The sequence below is a fragment of the Mastigoproctus giganteus genome, chromosome 13 (genome assembly GCF_048544385.1).
Source record: "Mastigoproctus giganteus isolate SK-2022 chromosome 13, ASM4854438v1, whole genome shotgun sequence".
Lineage (NCBI taxonomy): Eukaryota > Metazoa > Arthropoda > Arachnida > Uropygi > Thelyphonidae > Mastigoproctus > Mastigoproctus giganteus.
The window spans coordinates 83,084,472-83,099,668 of NC_143587.1; the positions used below are offsets into that span (position 1 = coordinate 83,084,472).

General features: G+C 35.0%; 1 protein-coding gene across 1 annotated transcript in view; it reads left to right on the forward strand.

Moving 5' to 3' along the window:
- The window catches only part of LOC150076225 (copine-8-like), a 324,722-nt gene that overhangs the window by 146,181 nt on the left and 163,344 nt on the right, over positions 1-15,197 (forward strand). The window contains exons 7-9 of the mRNA XM_090387972.1: positions 5,040-5,071; positions 5,169-5,197; positions 12,096-12,199. Of these exons, the coding sequence (XP_090244098.1) occupies positions 5,040-5,071; positions 5,169-5,197; positions 12,096-12,199 (165 nt within the window). The remainder of the gene's footprint in view (positions 1-5,039; positions 5,072-5,168; positions 5,198-12,095; positions 12,200-15,197) is intronic.

Below are 15,197 nucleotides of genomic sequence, written 5' to 3' on the forward strand. Positions count from 1 at the left end.
AAAATAAATAAATTAATTAATTAAAGGAAGTGAACTGTAAAATAAAAATAAAAGAACAGTAGCTGGCATCAGGTAATGGTGGATAAATTTAGCTATAGTTCAGAAAGGTGAAATATAGCAAAAATACATTTAAATCCGATGTCAGTGAAAATAAAAAATGAAAAACCTGATTATGTATCAACTTTTATTTTTATTGCATTATTCCACTCTTTAGACATCACACCTTTTCTAATGCATTTTTTGAAGAGTCTTGCTAGTTTCTGTGTCATGTCTCTTCCTCCTAATTTTAACAACTCTAAAGTAACTTCATCTTCCCCCGGGACTTTCTGATTCTTCATTTTCTTCAATGCATGTTCTACCTCATTAGGAAGGATATCGGGTATGTTGCATGTGTTACTAATTTGTGATCCATCATCCCCACTGCTGGCATCATTCCCTTGCTCCTTGTATAATTCTCTGTAGTAGTCTTCTGCTATTTGAATTATGCTTTCTCTGCTATTTATAAGTACACCATTGCTGTTCTTCAATTTCAGTATCATTTGTCTTTCTGTATTACTGCTCATGGTTGCTGATTTAAGTCCTTTATTTTCTCTTAATGCTGGTTCTACTTTTCTTGTGTTAAATCTTCTTATGTCCTCTCTGAGTCTCTTTCTAATGGCTTTGCTTAACTCAGTGTACTAAATTTTATCCTTGGCAGTGTTTATCTTGCTCTTCATTTGTTGTCTTCGATTCATCATGACATGTGTTTCTTGACTAATTTTTTCTTCTTTGGATTTCTTTTTACCTATAGGTTTCTTGGGCTTTATCACTTTCAGAAAGTTGTAATATTCCTAATCAATGTCTTGGTCCTGAACAGTCTGCAGAAGCTCAAACTTGTTCTTAAGTTTCAGTTCTGACATAGATTTTGATATCAAAATAAGCTGCCAGAAGAAAATTGGATGATGTTATTAGTGGTTAGATTTCTTTTAGAAAAGAAAAACTTCCTAGGCAACTGACCTTACATTTTTTCTTTAAATAAGCAGCCCAATGCAATGCCTCCTCCCCAGATTGAAAAATTGACCATCTAAAATCAAATAATATTGCTCGTTATGTTTTATTTAATAATCTTTGAGTTTTAAGATGGTTTTTACTAGCCATAGTTTAATATGTATTGATAAAAATAACTTTGAAGATAGGGTAAGTATTGACAGTTTATAGCCTTTTTATCCTTGACTGTTATATGAAAATGGGCATTTGGGCATATACTGTGCTTTTTTCCCCCACATATATTACATATTATAGCAGAATCAAATGTTTATTTACACAAATTCAGCGCTACTTTAGTGTAAATTTCATTTGTTCAACTTTTGCATGATATTGTTTATATGTCTTCTAATTTTTAGAATTGACATACAAATTTTCCTGAATAATGATAACTGCAAACAGCAAGTAACAAATGATATTAGCATTAGTTGAGGCATATGGTGCAAGAAAACAAGCTTATACAGCATCAGAAAAAAAAAAAAAAAAAAAAAAAAGGAAAAAGGAAAAAAAAAACACCTTCCCATTTCTCCCATCCGGTCACTCCAAATTTGGTCTAGTTTGGCCTTAAATTTATTTTAGCTATCAACTTCCACAACAACGGATGGAAGTCTGTTCCAGCAATCAGCTACCTGCTGGCTAAAGACAAACATTTGTTCTACAACTGTGTTTCCTCAATTTGAATCTATGCCCCCTCAAATTCCTAATCTGGGCAAGCAGAAGAATCCCATCAGCATTGAGCCTGCTCAAACCATTCAAGACCTTATACACCTCAAAGAGATCACCTCGCAGTTGTCTAGTCTCCCCAGATGCTGCAATTTGCAAAACTTAAGCCTTTCTTCGTAACAGCACCCCTTTATTCCTCTCACCAATCTTGTTGCCCTTCTCTGCACTCATTCTAACAACTCTCCATCTTTCCTAAAAATGAGGCATCCAGATCTGTATTACCTTATACAAGGGGATAATCACCTCCTTATCCCTGCTGGCAAAATTCCTATATATCATTGACAAGACTCCATGACCTGCTGCTCTGGCAACCCATCTCCATTGCTCAGAGAACTTCATATCTGACTGCACAATTACTTCCATGTCTTTTTCATTCTCCACTTCCCCGAGTGTAGTACTACACAGTTGGTACATTTCTCTTGCCTTACTTCTATCCATGTGCAGTACTTTGCATTTGTAAATGTTAAACTTCATTGTACATTTCTCAGCCCATCTGCCTAACTTTTCTAAATCCTGTTGCAGTAGCATACTCTTTACTGTCATTAACAACCCTGCCAATCTTTGTATCATCTGCAAACTTGACATTAAGCCTGATATACATCGATATCATTGATAAATACACAAAATAACAAGCCCAGCACCAAACCCGGGGGGGGGGGGGGGAGAGAACTCCACTAATAACATTAGTCCACGTAGAACAGTGTCCATTTATTACCACTCTCTGCCGCTTCCCACTCAACCATCCCTTTATTCATTGTCACAATTTGCCCTACATAACCCTCCAATTTATACAGCAGTCTTCCATGTGCAACAGTATCAAAAGCTTTCCTGAAATCCAAGTATATGATACCAAAATTATTTTTTGCATCCAGTTCCTTTGTGACCACATTGTAGTATCCAATCAAATTGGTCAGACAAGACTTCCCCTTAACAAACCTATGCTGTGTATGAACTATTACTGCTGTCTTGTCTAAATGATCCTGCAACCCTTCTCTAACAAGTGACTCCATTATTTTCACTAGAATAGAAGCTAAACTAACAGGTCTATTATTATTTGCACCTTTGAACCCCCTTTGTGAATTGGGGATACATTTGCACATCTCCAGTCCATCGGGACCTGCCCTGAATATAAGAATGCCCTCATAATTATGGCTAAGGGTTTGCTTGCTTCCTTTGCTGCCTTCTTCAATATAAATGGATAGATTCCATCCACTCCAGGTGCTTTTTTTATGTTTAACTTCCAAACTATTTGTCCTCCACTTTGCTGTTCATTATTACAAAATCATTTAGCTCCCTGTTACGGGTTAGTATACCTCTGTCCTCCTCTTCCTTGCAGAATTCCTCATGTGTGAATGTACATGCAAAATACTCATTCAGTTTGTCAGCTATCTCAGCGGGATCATCAACAGTCAGACCACCAACATCAAGTGGACCAATCTGATTCATCCCCTTCCTTCTAGAGTTTACATAATTAAAGAAGTCTTTGTTGTTTTTCTTTGCATCCTTTGCCAAGGGTTTCTTGCAATCAGCCTTCACTTGCCTAGCCTCCTTTGTGACTTGATTACAGGCCAACTTATACCTGCCATAGTCCTCTGTGTCACCTGATAATTTATATGCATCCCATGCATTTTTATTCTCTGCCATGTGCCACATTAGTTCATCTGACATCCATTTAGGTCTAAATCTTGAACAGTATTTCTTAATTGAAATGAAAACCCTGGTAGCTTGCAAGATTAATTCTTGGACTGGTTGAAGGCTCCCCATTTAGAATTCGCTGTTTTTAATATAATTAGTTGATCCCACTGTATAGAATTTAAAAACTATGTGAAACCACTATAGTCACCTTTATGAAAGCCAAAACCCTTTCCTTTTACCCTTGATGGTAGTTACATCTTAAATAAATCCCATATCAATACACTGTGATCACTGTCACCTAGTGTTCCTTTATCTGCAAATTCTTAATGCAAGAATAATCACTGCTGATAATCAGATCAAGAGAATTACTCCCTCTGGTTGCCCCTCGAACATTTTGCTGTAGAAAACAATCTTCCAATAAATCCAGAAAAGTCTTGCTGGTGTGCGAGTGACCAATCCACAAGTTGCAGTCAATATCTGGAAAGTTAAAATCCCCAAACACAAGACATTCTGAATTACTGGCCCACTCTATTTCTGTGCACAATAGTTCATTGTACTCATCAGAGTCATTAGGCCTATAACACATTCCTACTCTCATTTTCCCTTTTCCAGCTTATCAAACTGACTCAACATCGCACTGTCCAATGTCCACTAGATGCACTTCTTTAGATTTTGTTTCTTAACTAACAGCATGACCTCTCTTCCCTTCCTACCCTATATATTCTTTCTGTACACATTGTACTTCCCAAATTCCAATTCTGCACTGCTTATATCTGTGTGATACTATGTCTCTGATATCCCAACAATATCTGCCTTTGATTTCTTGACCAGCACTTCAAATTCATCAAATTTGTTTACTATACTTCTAGCATTGGTCTACATACAAGTATACGTGCACCTGTTCTTACTCTTAGTTATCCTAACACAGCCCAGTGTTCTCCCCAGGACCTATCGAATGGGTGCATTGCCCAGTGAATTTAACTGGCTGCCCAGCTAATATTTAAGTGATTCTCGTGGTACCGTATGGTACTGCTCACTGATCTCGATCAATATTAATTTGAACATACTGTGGATCGAGATCAATGCGACATGAGTATATAATTAATTACGCAATTAATTTTTGCTCTGGATTGCTTAATTCACATTTATAAATAGCAGAATTTTATAATATTGTGAAGTACTTCCCCACCTGGCTACTTCATAATGCCACCCAGCTGTCAAAATTTTCTGGGGAGAACACTGCAGCCCATGTATTTACTTGTTACATGATAACTTCCAGTAGTTCTTGAAATCCCAAGCAACTTTCTTTCTTTCTGCTGCTCATTCCAATAGAAGCAGTGCAAGAATCACTTTCGCCTCTGCCTGCGGCTACTGTTGATCTTTTAGTCTGTGAATTCACCCTAAGCTAGCAGTTTTCCGACCCACCTAACACTGTCTTGATAGCATCAGCAAATATTCTTGCACCCTTTCTATTTAAGTATATTTCCATCCCTGTAGAATCAGTTTATCCTGTTAGCAGTAAAATACAATCTATACCATATAAATCCCAGATTCAAAAACAAAACCATAATTTGTGCAGTTCATGTACTGATACTAAGTTTGATATTTTCTATGCTTAGAAAATTCAAGAGAGTTAATTTATTTCATTTTGTTTTCAGAGGTCCTTGGCACAACTGTGGTCAAATAATATGTAAGTTATATTTATTTGCGTAATTTTTATGAAGTTTCAAACTGAATATTCCCAAACAATATGAAAACTTATTTATATATATTATTTTTTTTTTTAGTGGTTGCAGAAGAATTAGCATTGTCAAAGGTAGGTTTGTGTTTAAATATTAAAAACTTTCTTGCATAAAATGTTAAACCATTAGTTCTTTTGTAACTCATCTATTGATAGGTGGTAAAAGTACAAAAGTTAACTTACTAGATTATAAGCACTCATTCAGCATTTTGTCATAAAGAAAAGATGATCTCCATGCTAAATATATAATGTAGATAAAATTTTTGAATTTAGTTATAAGACCATCTATTAGCAATCCCCAATGTCATTGTTAAACACTATACAATCAGTATACAAGAACTCCCCAACTTACGTAATACTCGACTTACACAAATTCGACTTTATGTAAGTTTTTGTTCGCCGGTGCAAACTGAAAAAAATATGGAAACGTATTTTGCTCCTGTGGGGATAAATGGAGGTATTGCGAAAATATCGTAATGTGAACCCAATAACATATTGTTTGTTTGTTTCTTTCTTTTTTTTTTTTTTTTTTTTTTAATTCATTCCAATTCCTTGGAAGTTGAAAATTTTGCTATATTACTAAGCTATTCATCTCTCTAAAGGGCCATATTTATAATGGAAATTGCACTACACTCTCATCGTTATCATATGTTTACGTTATAAGAATCAGTTTTGAACGCCTTTGTGATATTTTTCTAAAGCATGTTTCTGGAGGTCACGACCAAAAAAACAATAAAAACAATTTGCACTTTCTGATTTATTGGGCTTTGTATTTCTGTTAGTGCAATCTATTATAAATGGGTAGTAAACTCGATTTTATTGCATTTGTGATAATCCCAATAACTGGAATTCTGTGGGTTTTTATGTTACGGAATGAGTTGCCCTTCACTGAAATCTTCAATCATATAAAAAATGAATTTTCAGAAACTTCTCTTCATTCTTATTTACGTATTACAATGATGAAGCAAAAGGGACCAACAGAAAGTGCAAGTGCTGGCATTGCCAGGAAATGAAACAAAACTGATGTAGAAATGAAGATGAAAATGATTAAGAAGTACGAAGCAGGACAAATTTTGTCATCTATTGCAAGGGAATTAGGTCTTGTTGCTTGAACAGTGAATACTACTTTATGGGACAGGGCACGTATAAAAGAACATGTCAAAGGATCAACGCACTTAAACAGTGATCACAAAACAGCGTGCAGGTGCTATATCGAAGATGGAACAGCTGTTAATAATATGGATGGAAAATCATATTTAGAAGCAAGGGCTCCTGAGTCCAATGGCCATTCAAGCAAAAGCAGGAAGTATTTATGAAGATAGTATGGATAAGTACAGCAAACCCCAAGCCAACTTTGTCTCAAGCAATGGGTGGTTTAATAGGTTTAGGCATCGTGCCGGTTTCCAAAACATTAAAGTATTCGGTGAAGTCGCCAGTCCCGATTCTGCATCTGCAGAGAAATTTTGTGATGTGTTGGAAAAAAATTATTGATGAAGGTGGCTATTCAATGTAGAAAATTTTTAACGTTGACGAGACTGCTCTGTATTGGAAAAAAATGCCAGATCGAACATACATTGCCAAAGAGGAAAATACAGTGCCAGGTTTCAAGGCTTCAAAAGAAAGGGCAACGCTCTTGCTTGGGGCTAATGCTGCGGGAGATTACAGATTAATACCACTTTTGGAAATCCTCGTGCATTTAAGGGCATCATTAAAGCCACCCTACCCGTGCATTTCCGATCGAACCAGAGAGCGTTGGTAACAGTATCTCTCTTTGAGGATTGGTTTTAATGGTGCTTCATTTCTGAGGTTGAAAAATATTGTAAAAACAACGACGTTCCTTTCAAAATTTTGTTTCTATTAGATAATGCTCCTGGACATCCTACACATCTAGATGATTTCAATTTGAACGTGAGAGTCATATTTCTACCGCCAAACACGACTTCACTCATCCAACCTACAGATCAGGGTGTTATTTTGAATTTAAAAGCATACTACTGTATTTATGCACAACATTTGCTCAGGCATTGTCTGCAGTAGATGGTTAGAAAAATTTTATGTTAAGAGACTTTTGGAAATCTTACAATATTTACCACACCATCTTAAACATTAATAAGGCCTAGGCGGAAATTACTAAAAGTTGTTTAAATGGCACATGGAAGAAAATATGCCCACAGCATGTAGAAGGATTTGAAAAAGACAAATCATACGAAGAGGTTACAGATAAGATTGTAAAGGTTGCAGAGCTACTTCAGTTGGAGGTTGTGGCCAAAGATGTGGAGGAGTAATAGAGGAAGAAGAGAAGGATTTATCTAACAAAGAATTTATTGACTTGCAGGCAGTGATAGTTAAAGAAGAAAATGCTGACGAAGCCCAAGATGAACCAAATGAGGAGCTGAGACGCTTCATCACCAGAGAGAGATGGCAATGGCATTTTGTGAAATTGCATCGGCAATGGTGAGTTTTGAGAAGATGGATCCTGACAGCGAACGATTCTTAAAAGTTAACAGAGGGGTGAATAATATGCTTGCTTGCTACAAAGAAATCTACGATGAAAAGAAAAAAAAAAAAGAAGCCATCGTCTAGTCATCCATTAATATGTTCTTTCATAAGGTTGAGCGGCCGACCCCTTCTAAACCTCCACAGCCCTCAACCTCCACAGTGGTGTACTTATCAGCTGAAGACGTCGATTCTGGCAACGATGCTCGAGAGGTAAAACTTGCTGTGTTATGCCTGTCTCCTCCCTTTTTTTGTAATTTTATAATTTTGTAATTTTTCCTGCACATGAGATAAAAAATTGAATAAATGCAATAAATAATTTTATTTACATGTTCGTCGAACATTTCTTTTTTTTTTTGATTCAATCAATTCAGCGAGCACAGTTGGAGTGCTGCACAAGCACGTAGGAAATTCTGACTTACGCAGCGTTCCACGGAACACTACCCTTACGTTAATCGGGGAGTGGCTGTATATATTTTAATGCAGATATAAAAAGTACATTTTAATCTTATATTCAAATCTGTATATCTTAATATTATAGTGAAATGATGATGGTTAATATTGGATAGTTAATACCAACTGAAGTGCAGGACAGGGCAACCTCAACATGTAATACAGGAGCCTATATGTATTAAACAAGACAGTTTTGAAATAATTATAGTACTAATTGCTATATTTATATGTTAATATACTTTGTCCAGCACCCATCCATGCATAAATTAGTTAAAATCTCAATAATACGAGTGGTTTATACAAAGTTTTTGTATATACAAAAGTATTTATTGTTCTCTTGCTAAGGAATAGGCTTTTCTAATTAACATTTTCATTTAATAAAAAATCCTTTTTTTTTATCTCATGAGAAATAAATTGTTGTTTTGTTGGCTAATGCAAGGCTCTGTACGATTCTAATCAAAATTTAACACATTCCTTAAAAAACACTTGCTTTTCAGAGAAAAGGTAATTTATGTTCTGTATTTTGCCAGTAAAATACAGAGCGTAAACTTCTTTTTAATTGTTGATGATTGCGCAACAAGATAATTTTTGCATATTTGGCAGTAGAAAAAATATATGTACACCATTTGTAGTGTCAATGATATGGCAAGAATGTTGGAAATTAAGTGAAGAAAGCAGCACAATAGAATAGTTATGCTATGAAGCAAATGACACTACAAAACTGAACCCATTTATGATTGGGAAATTTTCCAAGTTAAGGCATTTCAAAATATTTAACTGACTTCCATATGATCATGAGGCCAATAGAAGTGCTTGGTTGTTTTTTTTCAGTGACATTTTGTGGATGTTTCAGTGGAAGAATTAAATGTATCCTTTACAGGGCCATTGATACAGCAGGAATAGTGGAAAATTAAGTCAGTAAAGCATTATAGTACTTGTTATTCTGTTATGCTGCAAAGCAGATGGCACTACAAAACTGCACCTTGGGAAATTTTCTAAGTCAAGATGTTTTAAAGTAGTTAATCAACTTCCATGCAATTATGAGACTAGTAAAAGTGCTTGGTTTGCAGAAATTTTTAGCCTTGATTATTGAGAGTGAACAGAAGAAAGGGACAATTTAATAATTGTGGCTTATTATACAGCACATTTTTCTGAAATATTTCAGCTGAAGAACATGCTTTTGATACTAACAGTTTTATGCAACAACTGGACCAAAACTATGCTATTTAAAGTATTTCATCGAGTGTAATAATAGTTGACAGGGTTCTACGGTGTTTTTGGCAAAACTATTGAAAAACATGGTCTGGCAATTGAACATGATAAGATGGGATGTGGAAAGGACAGGACTTTGAAGGATCATATGGATTCTGACTTTAATCATGTCTTTAAATGAAGATATTTTCTTCATGGATGTTACTATTCAGAAAAACCATTCACAAACTTTTTTACATCATGATAAATAATAATGTATTAAAATTATTTGTTGTGGTACAAAGTTTGAATAGTTTATTTCTGGATGTCTGTGGATTTTGTTGACAGATTTAAGTGTTTGTTAAGAGGGATGGCAATGCTATAGTAGCAGCATTGCCATCCATCTACTGCTAACAGCAGAAGAGGTGCTAACCATCAAGCAAAATGAAGTTTTTGTTAGCAATAATGAAAGTGAAAACAAAAATAACATCTTGCTGTATTTAAGAAAACATGCCAAACATAAACCATGCAAATGCAAAACTTATACCATGAAATGAAATTGGAGTCTTTCTTTGTGGCTTATTGTACAGCACATTTTTCTGAAACATTTCAGCCAAAGAATAAGCTTTTGATACTAACAGTTTTATGCAACAACAGCAAGAACAACAACTATGCTATGTATTTGGCATAGTTGTTGTTCTTGCTGTTCTTGTTGTTGTTGTAGTGTGTTTGGCAAAAATATATAGTATTAATTTGTATTAGTAAATTAATAAGAGGAGTTTACCTCAATATAGTACGTGGAACACTTCCGTATGATACCCTCCAGAAATTAAAACGGAAAAAACGAAAAAATCGACAACTTACCGGTACATTAAAGTAAAATATAAATAATATATTTTACTTTAATGTAATTAAAGTAAAATATTAATTTGTAAAAAAGAGTATTAATTTGTAAAAAATATAGTATTAATTTGTTACGTAATAAAAACGTACAGACAGTCTGCAAGAGTAGCTCATGGTGTCTTGTCAATGATATACAGGAATTTTTCTAGCAGAGATAAGGAGGTGATTATCCCCTTGTATAAGGCAATGGTCAGGCCACACTTTGAGTATTGTATACAGGTCTGGAGGCCTCATTTTAAGAAGGATGTAGAGCTGTTGGAACAAGTACAGGGAAGGGCAATAAGATTAGTGAATGGAACAAAGGGTTGCTCTTATGAAGAAAGGCTTAAGTTTTGCAAATTACAGTGTCTGGAGACTAGGCACCTGCGAGGTGATCTGATTGAGGTGTATAAAGCCTTGAGCATTGAGCATGCTCAAACCTTGAATGGTTTGAGCATGCTCAATGCTGATGGGATTCTTCCTCTTGCTCAGAATAATCACCTGAGAGGGCATAAATTCAAATTGAGGAAAGACAGATGTAGGATAGATGTGTGGAAGTTTGCCTTTAGCCAGCAGTTAGTTGGTTGGTGGAACAGTCTTCCATCCTTTGTTGTGTAAGTTGATAGCCTAATTAAATTTAAGGCTGAGCTAGACAAGTATTTGGAAAGAACGGAGGGGTGAAATGGGAACGTTTTTTTTTTTTTTTTTTTCTTGGCTGATGCTGCATAATCTTGCTTTCTTGCATAATATGCCTCTACTAATGCTAATGCTAATTTGATGTGAACTTGTGACTGTGATGCATATACTGTAAGGTAATTTTTGTATGTAGTGCTTTGTTGTTGCAATAAAGATTCTCTCTCTTTCTAAATAAATAAAAATATTTATGCAATTCCAAACACTTTTATTGAATACATGTCATATAGGATACTTTGTTTAGTTCCAAAAAATTCCTTAAAAAAAGTCTATATAGATTGACTATATTTGTGCTAACTTGAAATACACTACACATGTTTAAAGATATTCCTAAATTATGTATGTAAAAACTTGTACCTTGAGCGAATGTAATTCAGGGGATATCTGTATTGTATTTCATAATGACAAATGTTATGTAATTTTCTCATTGCACTGCATGCTGCACCTAAATTATTACAATTACTTTGGAAGAAACATAATCAAATACTGTACTGTGTGTTTCAACAGAAAGGTAGATTCTTATTAAAAGTTTTATGAATTGTGATTTCTGAAAAAAAGGCAGTGAAAGATTAGTTGTGCTTTTAATTCTACAGTTATGCATATTATTTCTATACACTGTAGTTTAGAGAAATCTCAAAAATAAATCATATGAATAAGCCACATGCATTTGCAAACTTAGCAGAATCTGAACTGCTGTGGAAAACATGATTAAAAATTCACTAGCCAGATTAGTGAAAATTTCTGTAAATTTCTACAAAAAATTATTATTTGTATGGAGACCGATTCTATATTGCAAATACTTTCAGACGATAAAAAATGCACTAGTGTCATTATATTTCTATCACCAAAAATAATATCGCAAACAACACAAGAGTTCAATAAATGTAAGCAGTTAAAACTGGAGCATCTTCTAAATGCAGAGTATATTTGCTATTATCTGTGCATAATGTTAGTTGTTCCCCCCTATATATCACTGCTAAACTTTTTCATCTCCATCTGTTGTTATCTCTGCTATTCGTATTCATCCATTAGAATTTTATTATACTATATCTGTTATTAAAATTTGAATTTTTGCTGTTTCCATGGTTGAAATATTAATTGTATTTGTGTAAAAGCGTAGTTCTGTGGTGATCATAATAATGTGAAAACAATTTTTGTTTTTAAACTTTTGGCTAAAGTTATTAGCCAAATTTATTAAATTTTATTTTATTATTATTTTTTACTTATTATTTATTTATTTATTTTTTTGTTTTTTTAGGAAGTTGTTACTTTTCACTTCTTTGCAAAACACTTAGACAAAAAGAATTTTTTTGTCAAATGTGATCCTTTTCTTGTTTTCAGCAAGTGCAATGAAGATAACAGGTAAGCTTTTATTTGTTTCTAAAGAATTCTTTCATCTCATAGGATATCTTAATGCAGCTGGAAATCCCCAAGGCAGAATGCACTGGTTCCACAGGAGCTAGTTGTCAGAGACTATTGTCAGGGAAATGGGAAATAGTTTGCTCAAAAAGGATAGGTGGAATAGAACCAGGGTATGTCTGCCAGAGGCAAAAGTTGATGATGTTATGATATCATCTTTTATGGGCACAAAAGGTGATATTGTTGCACATGTTGGCACTGATGACATTAAGGAAGTACAGGTCAGTGTTGGGGAAAAAAAGTCACGAGTTAAATTTGAAAGTGCCTGCAATTCTGCCCAGACATGACAGGAGGAGTATATAATGAGAGCCTTATCAATCAATTTGGCCATGAAGAGATTGTGTAAGGAGGCTGGTGAGATAGAATTTTTCTCAGCTTAGTCTGTGCTTGTTAACAGGAGTGACCATTTTTACAGGGATGAGATACTCTTGAATAGAAGGTGGGTGCAAGAATATTTGCTGATGCAGTTGAGGCAGTGATAGGTGGGTCGGAAAACTGCTAGCTTGGGCGGGGGAGATACACAGACTAATAGATTAACAATAACCATAGGCAGAGGTGAAAGTTATTCTTGCGCTGCTTCTATTGGAATGAGCAGCAGCCTGGAAAGCAACGTTCTGGGGATTTCAAGAAATGCTGGGAGTTATCATGGAACAAGTAAATACATGGGTTGTGTTAGGGTAACTAAGAGTAAGAACAGGTACACCAATGCTAGGAATATGGTAAATAAATTCTATGAATATGAAGTGCTAGTCAAGACATTAAAAGTTAGGATTACCAGGGAGAGCTATAAAAAAAAAAAAAAATAAATAAATAAATATACTGCAATGGGGATAGTATGAGTGTGTAATGAAAGGGGAAGACAGAAGGGGCAGTAGCTGAGGTGCCCACCTGAATGGAAGGGGTGACAGTGAAGTGCCCTGAGGGAGGAGGCCCATCCTCACACCAGGGGGAGGATTAAAAGATGTGATGATGTCAGCCACTATGTGAAATCTGGCGCCTCCGTAGCCAGGTGGGAAGGAGCAGCAGTGCGTAGCACACGCTTCTTGATTAGACCGGGGTTCGAGCCCGTCACCACCAAATACGGAGGATGCGGAAAGGTCATTCAGGGAATGACCACCGCATATCCCGGAGCAATATGGCCTTAGTTGCTAATGCTCCTAAAAACCAAATAACAATAACTATGTGAAATGCTAGGGAAGAGGTCAATCCATCTAGGGTTGGGAGAGAGAGAAAGGACAAGAAAAGGGATCATTATGGTTGTAGGTCCCTCTCTGGACGAAGTGATCCCACAGTGAGGGCCTAGTGACCGGCTTGGTCATCTGTCTTGTCTAGTGGGGGATCTGAAAGAAACATGCAATTTGTTCCATTCACACATGTTCTATACTTTTTTTATTTTTATACTTTTTACAATTTTATTATTTTTAAACCTTTTGTGCTTTTTTATATTTTATACTTTTTCATTTCTATTAATATATATATATATAAATATATCCCCCCTCCTTTTTTTTTTTATTATCAAGCATCCTTCATTCTCACTCACGCCAGAGGAGGTATGTAATATATATATAGTCATATAAATTAGAATAAGGTTTAAAATAATAAAAATGATAAAAAAAAATTTCTATTTAATTGGCTTTAAATTTCAATGAATTATTATTCGTGTAATTAGACTTTCTAAATTAATTTAGAGTTTCCGTTGCAATATATTTTATTCTTGTTACCTTTCTCTTCTCTCCCTGTTAGATTTGAATTTAGGTTTAATTTTGATTTTTCGCTCTTGTCTTGCCGTACTGCTGGCATTATTTTATTATTTTAAACCTTATTCTAATTTATATGACTATGTTTCAAGCATCATGTAGAGGAATGTGCTTTCTGCTGCCTTTGATGTGTGCTGTACCCTCCCTTTTTTATTTTTATTAAGTAATACTTCTTTTCCAACATTATTTAAATATAATTATATATATATATATATATATATATATATATATATATATATATATATATATATATATATATTACCTCTCCAGCAACTTTCCAGTTTCTTCTGTTTTGTGCAATGGACATCCATTTACTACCCACAAACTCGTAAATTTATCTCTCCATCTCTGTCATTGTCTTCCAGGTTTTCTTTTAGCTCGTTTTGGGTACCATTCTGTTATTTTCTTAGTCCATCTATCATCATATCTTCAAATTATGTGTCCTGCCCAAGTCCATTTCAGTTCTTTAGTTTTGATAACAATGTCCTTTATTTGTGTTTGCTGCCTAATCCATGTGTTTCTCTTCTTATGTAACAGTCTGATTCCTAAAATAATTCATTCCATTCTTCGCTGTTTGGTTTTCAGCTTCTCTTCCATTTTTCGCTGTTTGGTTTTCAGCTTCTCTTCCATTCTTTTGGTGTGTCCAAGCTTCACTTCCATAAGTCATGGTGGGGAGTATACATTGGTTCGTTATTTTACGTTTCAGACAAATCAGGGCCGACCGGGCTAGCTAGGTGGGTAAAGTGCCTGCCTGGCAACCCAAAGGTCGCAGGTTCAATTCCCGCCTCGGACTTGGATCAAAGTACTGCAAAAACCTTGGGAGGTGCATTATGGCCACAGAAGCCTATGTGCCAACAACTGCCAAAAAAAAAAAAAAAAAAAAATCAGACAAATCGGGATATTGCTCCTCAGTATGTGACTATATTTCCTGAATTTTACTATCCAAAATTTATCCTTCTCTTGACTTCCAGCCATTTATCATTATTACAGCTATTGACTTGTCCCAATAACTATATGAATCTACCGTTTCAATTCCTGCTCCTTCAATGATTATATCCCTTTCCATGGCATACTTGTTCATCATTACTCTTGTTTTAGCCATATTCATCTTTAGTCCAAAATCCTTACTGATTCTTCATAACTGTTTAAGATTTTCCTCTAATTCTTTGGGATAGTGGCTTATG